The 17601-nt window shown below is 50.0% G+C and overlaps 1 protein-coding gene across 1 annotated transcript; it reads right to left on the bottom strand.

Moving 5' to 3' along the window:
• Window positions 1-613: 613 nt before the first annotated feature.
• Window positions 614-17131, bottom strand: ENGASE (endo-beta-N-acetylglucosaminidase). Its single transcript, XM_078384272.1, is given in 17 exon segments — window positions 614-813; window positions 815-1153; window positions 1155-1166; window positions 1584-1610; window positions 1612-1702; window positions 2102-2251; window positions 2516-2638; window positions 5129-5313; window positions 7596-7704; window positions 7972-8075; window positions 8523-8688; window positions 10202-10350; window positions 11693-11850; window positions 12397-12545; window positions 13659-13860; window positions 13966-14042; window positions 16612-17131. Coding segments are annotated over 17 exon segments (2547 nt in total). The 5' UTR covers window positions 17055-17131; the 3' UTR covers window positions 614-750.
• Between the last annotated feature and the right edge of the window lie 470 nt (window positions 17132-17601).

Here is a 17601-nt window from a genome sequence, read left to right as displayed (position 1 = left end):
CCAACATACCGTTTCTCAAGGTAAAAAGAAGAGACGCAAGTTGGTCTTATCCTCAGAGCTTCAACAGCTGCAGCCTTCCTGCCCCCTAGGTTTTTGTGGTGAGAATTTCACTCAGGGTCTATCTATCTTTTCAAAATGGTCAAGCGGGCATTTCATTACTTCACCATAATGAAATGCACGCTTTGATAACCTTGAGCGGTATCGTTTACATGCTGCTGAGACTATCTGTAACACTCTTATTTAATACGCTTTTTTCTCCCTTTGAAAAGGATGTTTTTAAGGGTATGCTATGAATTAATAAAACTGTTCTGTGCAATTTTGTATTCTATCTCCAAGTACAGTGTGGCATGATTTTGTTAGGGCATATTTCCCTGAAATACCTTTTTCCAGCATATGATTAACTACTATAGTATTTATCCAAGGAAAGATTATCTTTGAGTATTAAATATCAGTATTGTGGATTGTGTTTCTGATGCCTGAGCAAGCTAACAATAGTGTCAGTAGTAAAAAAACAAACAAAAAAACCCTCCCCATTTAAAAGGGCTCTAAATATCCACAGCCTGGCAAAGTTACTTTATTGAATTACAATTCCCAGAAACGCTCAGCCAGTGGCATTGCCGGCTCAGCGATTTTAGGCAATGCAGCCCAAATAAGTAACTTGGACCAAATGCTGGAAATATCATAGCTTTGGGACTTCCTTGTTTAGTCAAGGAAATGGCTTTAGCCAACAAAACCCAAGCAGAAATCAATTCACTGAGTGCTGCTGGGTAGCTTCGGGTCAGAGTATATGAAGACTAATTTCCCCCACAATTGCAGATTCTACCTGGACACCTTCATCGGGCACTGGCTCCACCAGAAACTCCAGCCGGCAGGACGACGAGGCATGAGCTGCAGGCACTGTTAGCTCAGTCACGCGGTACACGGGAGCATGTGCTTCCCCAATCAAGAGCAGAGGAGGTTCAGCACCAGTAGCACATGACCCACTCCGGTAGTGCACACGGAAGCAGGTGGCCTCGTGAGCAGGGTAAGTCCAGCGCAAAGTGAGGCTGAGGGAGAGCTGGCCAGCTGAAGCCCGTTGCCAGTGAACGTGGGAAACATCCATGGGCGACATTGGACTGGCAGCATCGGTGGGTGAGAGGGGAGTGCAAGGCATCAGCATCCAGGACCTATGGAAGAAAGATGGGATGGGGCGTCAAAGGGAGGGAGGAGTCTCTGCATGCAAGCAATACTGTAGAGTTGATACAATGTGGGATGAAGGGAGGTGGGAAGAAAAAAGCAAGGGGGGAAAGAATTTTCTGCTGGCTCAGCTCAGATGTAGAGCGGGGTCACTTTAACAGGCCTCAGAGAGAACTCCCTGCCACCACAGGAGCAGCCATCTCTGCTGCCCCAGAGCCTGGGAAAGCCGTCCTTTCGTACTGACCCTCCCTGGATCTCCAAGTCAGCATGGCTCTTGACTGGGCTGGCTGGGAGTTTCAGGAAGATCCAAAACAGTAATTCTTGCACATTCTGAATTACTGAACTCCAAACCAGCACCTTGCAGGACTTCCGTGGTTCTCTCCCACCCCTCTCCCCTGCCTCCTTACCCAGATCTTGCCCAGGCGGCAGGCAAAATGACACCTCTTTCTCCTGACCAGACTGGCGACGGGTCACAGTTATGGAAAGCTCATCCAAGAAGGAATTCTGGAGCTCCAGCTCATAGCATCTGTGGGGGGCAAGGCAGGCAGTGAAGTGGATGTGTCCAACTGGCTGACTACAAAGGCCTGCCGGCTCCACACCCTCTTCTGCTACCAGGCATGGACGCACCCTCCCCCACAAAGCCTGGCCACCGGTTCCTACAGTGCCATCTCTGTGCTTTATAAGGCAAAAGCAAAAACATGCTTTATAAGGCAAAAGCAAAAACAAGATCAAAGATGGCATGCGTAAGGGGGCGAAGCTCCAGTGGGCCTCTGGATGTTGGGCTGGGATGCTCATTGGGCTGAGGACCAGGTGCTCCCCAAGGCTGGCGCATGATTTGACAGAGGGGAGAGGACAGATCGGGGACACCAGAGGCAAAGCTCACCTTATCAGAATTAAACATTCCTTCCTTCCCTGTCCAACTCACCGGCTTTGCCAGCCATGCTCTCCCTGGCGTCCACACCCTCTGAGTAACTGGGCAAGGTGGGGAGGAGGAGTGTGGAGAAGGTAGGGCTTATGCGCTGTCGTGCCTGATGGAAGAAATGCATCCGTTAAGGAGGGAGGGAGGGAGGGAGGGAGGGAGGGAAGGAAGGAAGGAAGGAAGGAAGGAAGGAAGGAAGGAAGGAAGGAAGGAAGGAAGGAAGGAAGGAAGGAAGGAAGGAAGGAAGGAAGGAAGGAAGGAAGGAAGGAAGGAAGGAAGGAAGGAAGGAAGGAAGGAAGGAAGGAAGGAAGGAAGGAAGGAACCTAGAGATCACTGAAAGCCTTCCCTGGCTATTCAGACAGACCCATGGGTAGGACCGTGACAGGCCTACCTTACCTGGTGAAGGAGAGTCGTTGGCAGCAGGAGGGGGAGAGCAGCTGGCGTGTGGTGAATTCTGGAGCAAAGGTCACCGCATGGGAGGCTTGTTTATAAATTAAGGCCAGGTAGACTCGAGGAGGGGCTGGTGCCTGGAATGAAAACAGTCTGGTGATCCCCCCCCCCAAAAAAGCACCAGACAGACAGGAAGAGAGACAGAAAGAGGACAAAGGCATCGGGCAGCACAGACTTCAAAAGGAAGGCCTTTAGAATGCCCAGACCTTGTCGGCACCCCATTGGTCAGAGCTGGCAGTGCTGAGGATGGAGGCCCAACGGGCACAGAGGAAGAGGTGAGGGCTAAACCTCTTCACTCCCTGAAGGACCTCACCAGCACATACAACTGGAACTTAAGAGGCCTTGAGTTCGGCTGCACCATCTTAATGTGGACTGACCCGCCTTCATTACACAACGAAGACCACAGCCAAATATCCTCTCCGATGACCATTAAAACCCCAGTATTTTCTCTAGCTTAATTTTGGTACAGAAATTGACCATTCCCCCCTCCCCACCGCCACTTTAAATTTCTCTTGGGAAACAGCCCTGCCAAAACCCGCTCTTGAGCAAAATCCACACCTCGTCCACTTCAGGATCCCAGTCATTCTTTGCCTTTTATTTCCCCTTCTGAAAACAGCCCCCCACAAAGAGGACCCATTCAGATGAGTTGCAAAAGAAACGTTCCATCGCACGTTCCAGAAAGGAAGATGTCTGCAAAGTCTTAAGGGTGACTAACTTGGTGTCACATCGTGATCAAGGATTAAAGAAGCTCTATTTGGAGCATTTGCCTATTTGCGATGCCAGTCATAGGAGGGAGAGGACTGGGGTAGCAGCTGCTGGCCCACCCCTCCCACCTCTTCTTAATAGCCCAAATTTCCACCACTTGAAGGAAGAAGGCCTGAGGTAGGGAACTTTGGTACCCACATGCCTTTTAGGACGTGACTGCACAGGAGTTTCAATCATGTGGAAAGAGCCGATGTGTATCCGGTGGGCTCCCTCTAGGGACCCTTCCCTTCCAGCAGCTAGAGACAAGCAATGGGAATACACATCTGGACAACATGACCCATGAGTTACATCAGTGGCCTCCATGGCCAGCTTTTCTCTGCTTCAGGCTCGCACAACTAGGTTTCTGAAGCCTATCTGGCAAAAGCGAATAAAGCCAGGTTTGAAAGGCGATGGCCTGCCACAGCCTTTCTTTGAATATTTTCTTTGAATATTTTTCCACATCCACTCTTAGTGGCTCCATCTTAGGTTATTATTCTCCCAAAATGATAGTTATATTCTCTCCCAACTCACTTCTCCTGCAAGTCTTCTCTCCTCACGTGTTGCATTTCATATTTCCAGGCTTTGGACTCAAATTCACTGCCCTGATCAAAAAATTCTGCTCCACGTTTGCAAACTTAAATGCTGTTTTCAGGCAATTTGTGACTGAAATAAGTCTGCTCTAGGATCTGTTTTATTCCTACTGCCAACCATCTCTTTTTGCCAGTGGGGAGCACACAGCCATTTTTAGCTCATAGTCCAGCTGCTCAACATACAGTAGCACTGACTTGGTGTTTTAGTCATCAATAGATATACATTTTTTAAATCATTAAGTATACAGATCTCAAAAACCATCTGCTAGAAGGGAAGAATAAAGGCTTGGTGAACACAATGTTCACAGAAATCAGGGTCTTTTCAGCCGGTCTAAATTTACTAAGTAATAAATGACTAAGTTTCAGTCCAATTTATTTAAAAGACATGATGCTTAGGATTGCAGCTCTAGGACACCAGCCATCACTGGGAAATGGGACACCCTGAGCCATCTTGGCCATCTGACTGGGCTATGGGCTGGGCAAATCCCAAGGGAGCAGAAAAGGAAGAATCTGGAAATAGGGACACATACCCCAAACTAATAAGGCAAACAACCCCAATTCTGTCTGGTAGGTTTGTTGGGTGTTGTGTCGTCCCCCCCCCCGGTGCAGTTTCACACTCCTATTGTACCAAATAAAAAAGTGTCTGGCCAGCACAACAGGAGAGTAAGCCTGGAGCCATTTGCCATAGTTTAGCACAGAGGAGGTTCACAACAAGAGTTTCCGAATGATGACGTTGGCAGGGAAAGAAAGAGAGCAAGAGGAGATATCGTTTACAAGTTCTTGATGGAAGGAAAAGTTGGTTCCAGTCTTGGGAAATCATTTCTGACTTAAGCAAATCTAGAACATGAGGAGGTTCTTTTGAAGACTTGCATAAACCCATATGGAAGGTGCCAAAGGTACAGGTAAGGATGCCCACACGGCAGTACACAAGTGGCGCACAGACCTTCTATACTGGAGGAGCAGAGACACGTACATTTCGGGATGTTCTTGAACTACAACTGCCACTATCCCTCACCATTGGTTCTGGTAGGTAGGACTGATGGAAGCTGAGCTCCAGTAATATCCAGAAGGCCACATCCTGCCCCATCCTGCTTGACACACTCTCCCAAAATCCACCTGTTACTAGGCAATGCTCACTTCAACGGCAACAGGGGCCATTTCCCATCTTTGACAAAGAATCCCTCTAGATTCTACTCCCAACTCTTCACACTTGATCCGAAAGATTTCTGCAACCTCAGCCAGCACTCACCTCACGGTGACATCATGAGCTTTGGGAGGGATGGCCCCTTCCAGCAACAGGGAGCTGCCTCCACACCAGGCCTCCTGCAGGCAGCACCGGGTCCTCAGCCAGCCACCGCGGGGCATCTTCCGGTGGGTGTAGATCGGCTGGATCTCCTGAGAGCTCAGGTTGTACCATGGCTCTGTCCTGCTCTCCTAATAAAACAGAAAGATCCACTGAAGGCTGTACAAGTATCCAGCCAAATACTGACACACTACTACAATCGGGCTACACTAGTATTCCCCAAAGAGAGAATACAGTGGTGCCTCACACAACGATTGCTTCATACAATGATGAATTCACACAGCAATGGGTTTCTTTGAGGGATTTCCCCCATCGTTTAACGATGTTCTCTATGGGGGAATTTCACTTAACAATGTCCCTTTTTCGCTCCTGTAAAAGTGTTTTAAACTGTTAGGCATCCTTCAGTCTCGAAAGACTATGGTAGCGTGCTCTGTATGGAGGGCTTGGAACAGCGCCTAGTGTGGCTGAGAAGGCCAATTCGAGAGTGACAGTCCCTTCTACACTGAAGACAAATCCAGTCTGTCCCCTGTCCGGCTCCCTGGTTTTGCTGCTTTTGTGACTTCCTCTTTGCCTCGGCCTGCTGGGCAAGGGTCTCTTCAAATTGGGAGAGGTAGTGATGCACCGCCTGCCTCCAGGCTGAACGCTCAGATGTCAGGTTTTCCCATCTGTTGAGGTCTATTCCTAAGGCCTTCAGATCTCGCTTGCAGATGTCCTTGTATCGCAGTTGTGGTCTCCCTCTGGGGCGCTTTCCCTGCACTAATTCTCCATAGAGGAGATCCTTTGGAATTCGACCATCAGAAACCTGTTTTAAATGCTTGCAATCGTTAGCCCACCTCCTGAACCCTATGCAAACTTAATTTGGTGTTGTTCTGAGTCGTTGTTAATTTTTGGTCCGTTCAAAGGCTTTCAATGGAGAATAAAAAAAAATCACCAAAAATTAACGACGACTCAGAACAACACCAAATTAAGTTTGCATAGGTTTCAGGAGGTGGGCTAATGATTGCAAGCATTAATCTGTTCCAATTGGAACAGATTAAACCGGTTTTCAATGCATTCCTATGGGAAATTGTGTTTCACTTAACGATGTTTTCACATAACGATTTTTTAATGGAACCAATTAACATCGTTAAGCGAGGCACCACTGTACTTCGCTATTCAGGAGCCCAGAATACTTTTAATTATTTACTGTTTTCCAGAAAAGTCACCTTTTGCATTTTGCCTTTAATGGTAGTTTTGCTAAGGGTTTTGATCACTTCAATAAGGCTTTAAAAGAGGAGGTTCACATACGTTTGGTTAATGGCTAAGTGCATGAATACTCTAAAATGTGTTGCCACTGTTCTTTACACATTTACACAAAAAGCGCTGCAAAACAAAACTGCCATAAATGGGGGGGGGGGGAGAGAGAGAGAGAATCACTTCTATAAGGAACATGTCTTATTCTAGGTCTGAGCATCTCTCTGTCCAGTTCCTCTGATCAGCAGTCACTCTCTGGGGAGTCAGAGTGAAGCCCTTCCCTACAACCCAGATCCTTCCACCTAGAGATGCCAAGTATGGAACCTGGGACCTTCTACAGGCCAAGCAGAGGCTCTACCACTGAGCCATGGTCCTCCCTAGGGTCCACATGGCATCTCTTTCCTCTGGACTCCTGGGGGTTGGAAAGGAAACAAAGGGGGCAAGAAAAGGAAATTTGTCTTCCCTCCCTCTCCCGCTTCGGCTCCAAGGCCTAGAGAATGTTATTATTTCTGCTGGTAAAAACAAGGCTTGAGGCTCAAGAATCTACTTACAGTCCTATTCTACTTGGGGGGGAAAAACAAAGCGAGCCTCAGCTCTCTATCCAGTTCACAAGCAATCCAAAAACTCATAGGGCTAGAAATATCATCCTGCTAGACGCCTATCCATTTAAACACCCATCAATCAGGAGATATTTAAAAACAGGAATGGCATTTCAGTGATTGGCACAAAACCAATGATAGGCATAAAATGACAGCTTCTATTCATATTGTGACTTTTTGCCAATGAACAAAAAGTCATGTTCATGACTCTCCTCTTCTTGTGGAGCAGTTCAGACTGAGAGAGAGAGAGATTAGACAGTGAGTTCCTTCCTTCCTTCCTTCCTTCCTTCCTTCCTTCCTTCCTTCCTTCCTTCCTTCCTTCCTTCCTTCCTTCCTTCCTTCCTTCCTTCCTTCCTTCCTTCCTTCCTTCCTTCCTTCCTTCCTTCCTTCCTTCCTTCCTTCCTTCCTTCCTTCCTTCCTTCCTTCCTTCCTTCCTTCCTTCCTTCCTTCCTTCCTTCCTTCCTTCCTTCCTTCCTTCCTTCCTTCCTTCCTTCCTTCCTTCCTCTCTCTCTCTCTCTCTTTCCCTCGCCTCCCAGTTTCATTCTCCCGCATGAACACCATTTATTTCCCCAACTCCATACCTGTCCATTGTCGAAGAGCCTCTGACCCATGCCCAGACTAAAGCTGGTGCAGAAAGGGAGGGAACCAACGCTATGAATGAACAGCATTTCCGACAGCAGGCCCCAGAATCTAAAAGCAGAAGAGAGGACATCAACTGGGAAGCTTTTCTCACCACTGTACAACTGAAAGGTACTCCACATCAAGGACCTGAGGAGAGGTATCATGGAGGGGGGGGGTCATTACCCCACTCATGGGTGCCAGGAAGCCCCCCTCATGCCAGGCCCAGATAAGGCGGGGGGAGATCAACCAGACAGATAGGGATTAATGACTGAACAGGACCTCTCTGCCCATCCCTGCAGAAAGGGTCTAAGGTAAAGCCCCACACAGCTTACGTACTTGTCTTCGTTGTTCAAGAAGTTGCCTGGGCCAAGGTGCTCGTATACCCAGCCAGGTGCAAAGATGGCCACAGAGAGGCCATGCTCCCGAATCATTTGCAGAGACTGCAGGGACACAAGGAACAAAACAGCTACCACTCCCACCCTGCCTTGCCTTCTGGGATTCTGGAGGGTGGCCCATCCACCCCACCCCACCCACAAAACGTGCTGGCAGTGGGATTTCAGGGGAGAACCCGCTCCACTGGCAGGACACCCAAGAGAAGGTGGAAAGGTTTAGCTCTCAGAAGGCCACAGTCATGCGGGGTTCTAACCGGGATAGCCACCCAAAAACTAAACATTCCCCTTCTCCGCAGGATCTGAGCTCCCAAATCAGCCCATCCCTGAGGACTGATACGCACTCTTGAGGAGAGAGAAGCTGCAATAACAACCCCACTGACACTGCAAGCAATGTGGCCTGTCGCTCTGGCTCACCTCAGAGAGGTGGAAGATTCACCCTGAAACAATACACCCACACCCACGCCCACTCAAGCAGTTGTCCAGGCCTGTGCCTACCTTGTTTGTGTCAAAGCCACCCCCCACAACAATGCCACGCGCGAAGATGTCAACCCCAACATAGACGTCAGTCCTTCGGTCATCGGCCAGCTCTCTCGTCCGCAAGAGATGGTCCTCATTCCAGTTGTAGTTAGTAAAGAACCCATCGCAAGCATCAAAGTAAACCCTGCCAACACATCCAAGGACAAAGGGATAAACCTGCAGTGTCCATGCCGGGAACTGCAAAACAAGCAGGGAACTTTTCCGAGCACTTTGAATGCCATGAACAAAGAATAGTGGGCCTTGCCACCCACAGGGAAATGCTCAGGAACAGGCCCTCCAAGTTGCCTTGGGAGACCACAGAGTGGGCCCTGGCAGGTGCCCCTCAGACAGCATGAAACCCTACCAGTCCTGGCCTGTGAGGTGTGTTAGCATCTACCAGTTTCTGCATATCCAACCAGCATCCCTGTGGTTGGCCTATGGACTAGAAAAGAGAGACTCCAGCAGTGTCCCAAGCATTTTTTAAAAAATATGCTGATGGGTGTCATCCTGGTGAGAGGGCCAGGACAAGAGCTAAGGAGAGCCTGATTCAACCCCGCCCAGCCACAAAGCTCCCTGAGTGATCAAGGGCCAGTCATACCTTCTCAACCTATATCCCCACCTGGTGAACATAAGAGTAGGGAGGAAGGTCAGCAGAAATGGGAAACATTACTCTCTCTTTTTCTTTGCATGACAACTCCTAAATATCTGCAAGCCAGGAGGGGCCAGGCCACTCTGGGAGTGGTCGTCCGAAAAGGAAAATTTCCCATGTCTTACACAGAATGTGACTCTGATGTAGATATGGGGGTATTCGTATATGAATAGCCCCCTCCCACAGGTGGAGATAACGAGGGTCCGACCCCCAGGGGCCAGACTGACCAATCACGATTCCGCTGCTGCTGCTGCTGGCTCCATGCTCTCTTCCTATCGCTCTGTTGCTCGCGATGGATTACCCACTCCTGGCAGGAGGCGGGAGGATGAGCCTCTCTGCCAGGTCGAAGAGTGGCTAATCCATCGTGAGCAACAGAGTGATAGGAAGGGAGCATGGAGCCGGCGGCAGCAGCGGAATCGTCATTGGTCAGTCTGGCCCCTGGGGGGCGGACCCTCGTTATCTCCACCTGTGGGGGGGCTGTTTGTATATGAATACCCCCATCTCTAATCTAATGCATACATAAATAAATAAGCAGTAAAACAATAGGGACCAGCCCTGACAGCCATAACGGTCGATTGACTGACTGGCTGCTCATCAAGGTCCAGGTGAGGACCTGACCTGACACGAGCACCGTGTCCTTCCTTCAGAGAAACGTGCGGCTGAGAACATGAGTTTCTTCGGTCTTATTTTCACAACTCCACAGCAAGGAAGGTCCGGCAGGCTTGGAAGGCGGCCACTGGCTCTGAGCTGGGCAGGGATTTTAATGCAAGACTGTTCAGGCCAAGCCCACAGTGCCTCTCCTACTGACCTCCTGTCCCCTAACCTAATGGATGCTCTTTCAGGCCACAGCACATCACCGTCTATCTGGAGAGACGCAAAAGGGTGTGGGTGGAGGCATCGTCAACTGACAAAACCACCCCCCACGCCGCCACCCCCGATACTTAGGCTCGGATTCATATTCACTGCCTCCATACTTGTGTGGCCGTGGTGGGTGGCCACAATCACTCACTTGTTCAACTCGTTAAGCTCGTTCTGCCACCGGAGCTCCCCACTCTGCAGGACGCTGTCATACCACAGCACCTGTCCTCCGGGCACGGCCTTGTGCACCTGGGTCGTCAGATACCGCAGAAAGTGGGGCAAGTTCCGCGCTGCCGTCACCTGCCAGGGGGAAAAAAAAACAGCACCCTCCGTCACCCAGAGGCTGGGTTCTAGGGAAACTATTTGGTAGCAAGGTTGTGTCCCAAATTCTCACTTACAGGCGGATTTAAATGGCAGTCCTTTTACCAATTTATTTCTAGCTGAGGTGTTGACTGCGCAGCGGGACCCTCCCTGGTGGCTATCCTGGAGAAAGCCTTGTGGAAACAGCATTCACCCCCATCCACTCTTCCCTCCACAAGCCTAATAAATACCATCTCCTTTCCAAGAAAGACCTTGAGAAAGCCGATTCTGCTCATACGCAGAGAGTGATAACAACCTTTGCACAAGCACCAATGAGCTCTTACCTTTGACATCCCACACCTCCTAGAGCCGTGTGGCACCCTCCCACCCACCCCTCTTCGTCTTCAATAAAGGTAACAAGTGAACACTGGACGGAATGAATCAGCCACTGTGCTGGGGAGCAGGGAGCAGGCAACCTACCTCAAGCACAGAGAAGCCATAGCAGAAGGGCTACTGAACTCAGCTCGGTAAATTCATTGAATATTTTATGCTCTTAGCAGCCTCTCCTCCTTTTTCTGCCTCAGCCCCTGCTCTCCCCCTTGCCAAGAGATTTCTAGCCTTTCCACCTCGCAGAACTTCAGAAAACCCATCCTTCAAGCAAAGTTTTGAAGTAAGGAAACAATCTCATCACCAGGAAACAAAAACTTAGCAGGCAGGAATACTAAATATTTCAGCCCATCTTTGGATAAAGGAAGATCAATTTCTCTAATTTCTGAACATAGCGGCCACATTATGTTTTCATGAAAGCCAAAGGAAAGATGGATTGATCATTGAGAACACAGAGGAAAGCAGCAGATGGGCAGAACGACTGTGTTGCCTGGGGCAGAAGGGAAGCAGTGGGTGGGCAGGATTCAGGCAGTGCGGCTGCTTCCAGCCTCCTTCCTCTCTTCATTACAGAACCTGCTTGAGCCCTAAAACAGGAGAAGAGTCCTGTAGCCTCTTAAAGGCTAGGGTACTGATGATCATGTAAGCTTTCAGGGGCTGTTCTGGAGACACAATTTGCTGCAAAAATGTTAATGTGATGATAGAATTTCCTACACTTCATGCATGCAGAGGGTGTTACTTGGTAAAGCAGGAATGTCTCTAGGATGCCCCCCTTCTTTATAACACAGATCAATCTGTAAAGCCACATACCGGGAGAGACTAACAGAGCTGATTATTTGGAAATTGCTCCAAGGCCACCTTTCCGTTTGTTGCAGAAGCCATCTTGGCTTTGGATTAGTCGACCTGGGCCACTAATCCAAAGCCATTGGGGACATGGTGGGGGTTGAATATAACTCACACTCAAGGAGTTCTCAATGTTGACCAGCCAGCCATCGAAATGATAGAACTGTGCAATGGCAGCCAGCTGCTCAGCCACAGCATGGTACGCTTCTGCCTCGCCCGCTAGGAACGACTCGCACATTTTCCCACCGTCTGTCCATTCAGTGATGAACGTCCCTAGGAGCAGAAGAGGAAAGAAAGACCGAGACTGAGTCACTCACCTCCTGCCTGCGTCTAAAGCTCTCTGCATCAGGAGGAAGGAAGATAGGAAAACCTCCAAGACCCGTTTTGTCCAGTCTTCTGTTCCAACAGAGGCCAACCACATGTCCCTGGGAAGCCCAAAGCAGAACATGAGAGCAACATCCTGGCTTCAACTGTCAGAGGGGTCAGACATTGCTTCCCCTACGAGCCAAAGTGATAAAGAGCCAGAGAGCAGCACGAGTGGCTTGTGGGAACGGCCAGCATCTCCCAGACAAGGGGAAGCTACTGCAAGGCAGTCCTAGAGGTTGACAGCCCGAGATACTTTACAAGAGTGCAGTGAATGAAGGCTTCCTGAAAAGGCAGTGAGATCACCTCTCCAGCTGAGCACGGGGAAGGGGAGGAAAGCTAGCTACGAATACAGCCTCCCTTCGGCAGGCCCAGAGCAACGTGAGCAGGAGAGGCGCTAGGAGACGGCACAGCCAAATGGATGCTTCTGTTCCCACCCCCCTTCTGCAAACTCACCCAGTACAAGGACCCCATTGCGGTGCGCGGCATTCGTCCAGACCACTGGTGGAATGGTGACTGTGTGATGACTGAAGTAGATAAAGATGTCGATGTAGCACCAGTGGTAGAACACGTAGGGGTCACGCACCTCTGTGCCCTGGATGAACCTGCCAGCAACAGGAAGGGCAGAGACCTAGCAAAACCCAGCACAGCACAAGACGCACAGCACAATGGAGTCACCTACAGCAGAGCTGGGAAATCCTACTTTTCCAGACTGCAGATTCCAGAACCTCCCACCTAGTATGCTCACTGGCTGTGCTGACTGGGAGATTCTGGAAACTGTGGCCCAAAAAGAAACTTTTTCAGCCTTTGGATCGTACTCCAGCCAACCCAAGTGATTCTTTTTTCCCTACAGCTACAGAGGCCCAGCTACTATCCACCCACGAGAAGTTTTGCAATAACTCTAGAAGTTCCTCTGAAGTTTGCTTAAGCCACAGCTACTTGTTTCACAAACAAGCCAAGCAGAAACTCAGCTGACAGAACGGTTTGGAGACTGGATATAGCTTTGGTAACCCTGGCGGACTGCCTACGCCACCAGGGGACATAATGCTGTTGGTTCTGTTGGATCTTCTAGAATAAGACAGTCTAAGATGGAGGACCTGTGACTCTGCAGTTGCTATGGGGCTCCGATTTCCATCCGTCCCTACCAGTTTGGCCAATGGTAAGCAATCATAGGAGCAGTAAGTCATCACCATCTGGAGGGCCACCAGTTTCCTACTCCAGCAAAGAAAAGGGGGGGGGGGTACTTTTTACAACTTCCATAAACATAGAGGCAGCATGGCTGAAGAATTCTGGGAACCACAATAAAAAAGTCACTTTTCATTATCAGTCCAACACAGAGGTAAATAACACTGGCCTATCACACAGGGCTGATGTAAGGATTACTTAAATAATGGAAAATGTATGTGGAATGCTTTGAACATATGAAATACATTTTAATATGGTAACAGATTCAAACATGATTTAATATTTATAATGTATCCTTTAAAACTGTCCTTACATTTTAATTATACCGTAAGATGCCTTGGGCCATAGAAACAAGGCCCGTATAACGAATGCTACTTGTACCTTGAACACACCTTCATCTGTCTTCACATCTGTGCGGATAAACTGAAATAGGGTACAGCCCTCCCAACCAAGGTCAACTTAATTGTGTCTGAAACAACTATGGCTTGCATAGCAGGAAGCTCTCCCATTTCAGCACCTATCCCTGCTCCAACCTGTCTTCGATGTAGCCACCCTTCATATCATGGCACACCAGAGTGCGGGGCCTTGAGCTGTGGAAGGGAGGCAGGCGCTCAGCCAGTGGCACAGTGGACACGTTGAAAGCATCGTCACTGGTCGGTTTCCAGGCAAGCAGCTCTTCCAGGCTTGAGAGGTAGAAACTGATTGGCTCCGTCGTCTGCCTGTCATACTGTCTGGCTGGGAAGATGAAGGGAAGACATTAATACCTACAGTCCCAAACAGGAAATAGGAACAGGCCCTGCAGGGCTAGAAAAATCTATGCCATCCAAAATCCAGCCTTACCAGGGAGAGGATCAGGGGCAAAATTGACCACTCTGTGCAGAACAGATGTTCTTTGGCTCTCCATATCAAGCTGCAAACTGAAAGAAAGAGAAAGAATCGTGAAGATGAACCCATCCAAGAATCTTTGACAAGTCCCTTAGGATAGGGGATTGATATTTTTTTTTCATAAACTGCACCCTATCAGACTTTAGAAAGCAGTACAGTATTTCCAAATTCTGATAAGGTGGAATCCTGAGTACAATCCATTTGACTGGAGAAAAGCCTGTTTCTGGTGGACTGCCTGTGAACCAGAGGATAGAAGAGAAGAGGAGTAAGCCATCCCCTCATACGTCTGTAGAGGAGGAAAGGGATAGAGAGGCAAGAAAGGAAGAGGTAGTGAAAGTTATAGAAAGGATGAAGGCGTTAAAGGCGGGAAAAGAGGGGGAGGAGTGGGAGAGAGGAAAAAGGAGGGAGATAGATGTCTTCTCAACATCGGAGGATGGGGAAAAATCAGGGGAAAGGAGAAAGGTAGTGGTGTTAGAGGAAGAATGGCAGGAGGTAGAAGGAAAAACGAGAGTGTTAAGATAGCACAAAAGGATTGGGCTATGAAAGTGGGGAACAACGACGATAAAAAGGGAAGAAGGAAAACCGATCATAGGAGGACTAGGGCCAGAAGAACGGATGGTCTTAGTGTACCCTCAAGGACAGGGTCCTTGGAAGGAGATGATCTGACCAGGACCAGTTCAGTCGAATGAGATGCCACCCGAAGGAGATTGGTCTCGTCGTCCCTGCCGCGGGACGATATGTGCGGTGAGGAGTGGCTGTTTGAGAAAGCCAACGGACCAGGAGTGATTTGGACAGGCCTTCCATTAAAGAAAAACAGTTATGAAGAAACATTGCCCTTGTTGTGGGCAGATTTTCCTGTTGGTGTTGAACATGTTTACCCCACTGAGGTGGCCGTTGAGAAACCACCAAGTTTTGTTTAATAAAAAGTTTGTATCTAAAGAACCTTCTCTCTTGTCATTTCCTGCCAAAAACAAGGAGCTATCAGGCGCCGACAAAGAACCAGATCACACTGTCAGCTTCCCTCACCAAGGTAAAGATATTCACTTTGCCAGCATCTCTACCACAGGGCTATGAAGAAGAAAGCCAAAGGTGAGTCAAACCTTGGGTCTGCCCTGGTGTAGCTATTTGTTAAGCACTGGTGCCCATTTTAAAAGAGGATCAAGTCAGGGTGTACCTGGAACAATTAGAGGAGTCCCTCTGAATCCATAAGCCAGTGGCAATTGTCAAAAGAAGAGAAAGGACAGCCCTGAAGCAGCAGAACGGATAACTCAGGTGATGCTATACAAGGAAACCCTGAGAAGTTTTCCAAAATCTCTGCCAGTGCCATACTCCTACTCTGGCACCCTAGAGCCTTGCAAATCAGTTGCACCCATGGTGCATCATGGAGGCTTCAATCCAGAACACAATTATGTAGGAGTAAGTCCCATGGAACACCTACTGAGTAGACACTTAGGACCGCATCTGGCTGAACTACCTTGGATGAGTCAATTTGGGAACAGAAACTCCATTTGGTTTTACCCAGGGCTGCAGGGTAAAAAGCACCGGTGGTGTCAGTACAGGATCCTGCCAAACAGGTGCTCCTTTACTAGCATCATCCATTCCCACTCGCAACAAGAAACTTGTTTCCTAGTGCATCGTTCCGGGTTCTTCCCTAGGAAACAATCCCAAAAGGGCTTGGGATGTCAAAGGCACAAAAGGGTTTCTAAGGAGAGTTAAGAGGTCAGGCGCCCCTCCTCAACTCCCTGCCCCCCAAGTCTCTAGACTGCACTCCACTCCCAGGCAGCCTGGCAGCCAAGGCCACCATCTGTCCAGTCCTGTCTGGCCTTAACTCGGCAGGTGCAGAGCACACACACGATCTGCTTCACTCCAAGGCCAGGGCTTGCTTAGCCTGTACGAAAGGAGAGAAACACCACAGAGTAGGGGAGGCCCAGCTCATCACCGAGAAGCCATTGCCTGTGCCCAAATGCAAGGCTTGCTTCCGGCCATCACCCTCAGCACCTGAGACACTCTCGCCTCCCACCCCAACTTAGCCCAAGAGCAAAGGGGCTGAAAAGACACTTCCCAGGAAGTCTAGCAGTGTCGCTGAGCCTGCCCGGGCCCATCCACGCAGCCGTCCCTTGTCCAAGCCCAAGGCCAGCTTGACAAGGAGCAGATGGGCCGCCGCTGGGTAGCCCACCAAACCTTCTAGGAAACATCATCACTGGCCATGACAGGCGGGGGGGGGGGCAGCACCCAAAGTCTTCCCAAGGCTAGTCCGCTCAGAAACCACCCGTTCACCCCCAGCAGTAACTCTTGGAGTCGTACACACGGCTGTTCTCTAGGCATGTGCAGAGCGCATTTCCATCACCACGCGACACCACCTCCAGGTCTCACGCCGATCACCTCTGGCGGGAAATGGAAATGCTTGGCAACTGGAAACTTGAGCTCCGGACCCCTCGGTGTGCAGAGGCGCCAGGCGGTGCACCCCTGCCTGCCCGCCCCCAGCTCCAACCGAGCTGCCCGGTCGCGACCCCCTCCCGTCCACGGCGGGGAGAAACCGGGGGTGGGGGGGTGGGAGGTGGGAAAGACTCGAACCCTCTTCGGACTTTCCTGAGTCCTTACCCGAGTCCGCGGCGGAAGCGTCCCCTGGCCGGCCCTTGCTCCTCGTCCTCGCCCGCGCCATCCTTCCCCCGCTCCTCCCCGTCCTCCTCGGCTCGCTTGGCCCCTCGCCGCCGCGTCCCGCCGTCCTGGTCCCCTCTCTCCATTACTGGCGAGCTCCTTCCTTCCTTCTCCGCCCCGTCACATGGAGGCGGAGGGCGGCCAGGCTTCCGCCAGTCCTGGTCGCTGCAGCAAGCGGCGGCGGCGGCGGCATTTGCGGAGGCTACGTGCACCCAGGGGGCCGTGCCAGCACCGGGAACGGGAGCCAGAAGAGGCAAGAGGCGGCGGGCGGGGAGCAGCTCCTTTCCCTGGCCGGCAAGGAGCCAAGGCCGCCTTGTTGGCACCCGCGCCTCCGTCACCGCTGTCGAAAGCCGTGCTTTTTTTTCCTGGAAGCCATGCCTTAGCATCGAAAGCTTGCCTCGGAACACATCGTGGCCAGTCAGTAGGCCGGGGAAGAAGCACTCTGTGCATTCTCAGAGACGCTCTCTGCCAAATAGTTTTCGAGCTCTGGCTGCCGAAATAGGTCGGCAGGACGGGGCCAGGGCACCATCTCGTACACAGTTTTAGATTCGTCGTAACTCAGGGAGAAAGCACTTTACCTCACAAGTGCTCCTTCCTATTGAATTGACGGCCAGGAAGAAAAAGAGGTGATGAGATTTTATGTCTCATGTTCCAAAATGACCTGGTTGATAGGCTTTAGTACCGTGGAGTTTTACCTCTAGGGGGCAGGGTTGTAATTTGCTTTTCTGCCTCAGGCAACAACATACAGTATCTTGGATATGTCCTGTACAATCCCGGCAGGAAACGAGACCTTTTCCCGCTGAACTAGCAAAACATTCATGTCTGGTGTGACTGCATATACCAAAACATGTACTTAGCAAATGAACTGTTGCATTGTGATGTGACATATATGTAATTTAATAATGCCTATATCATCACAGTTGTCTCAACTTG

This window comes from Pogona vitticeps, chromosome 2, assembly GCF_051106095.1.
Source record: "Pogona vitticeps strain Pit_001003342236 chromosome 2, PviZW2.1, whole genome shotgun sequence".
Classification (NCBI taxonomy): domain Eukaryota; kingdom Metazoa; phylum Chordata; class Lepidosauria; order Squamata; family Agamidae; genus Pogona; species Pogona vitticeps.
The sequence above is the reverse complement of the archived record's forward strand: the minus strand, read 5'-3'. Positions and strand labels throughout refer to the sequence as shown.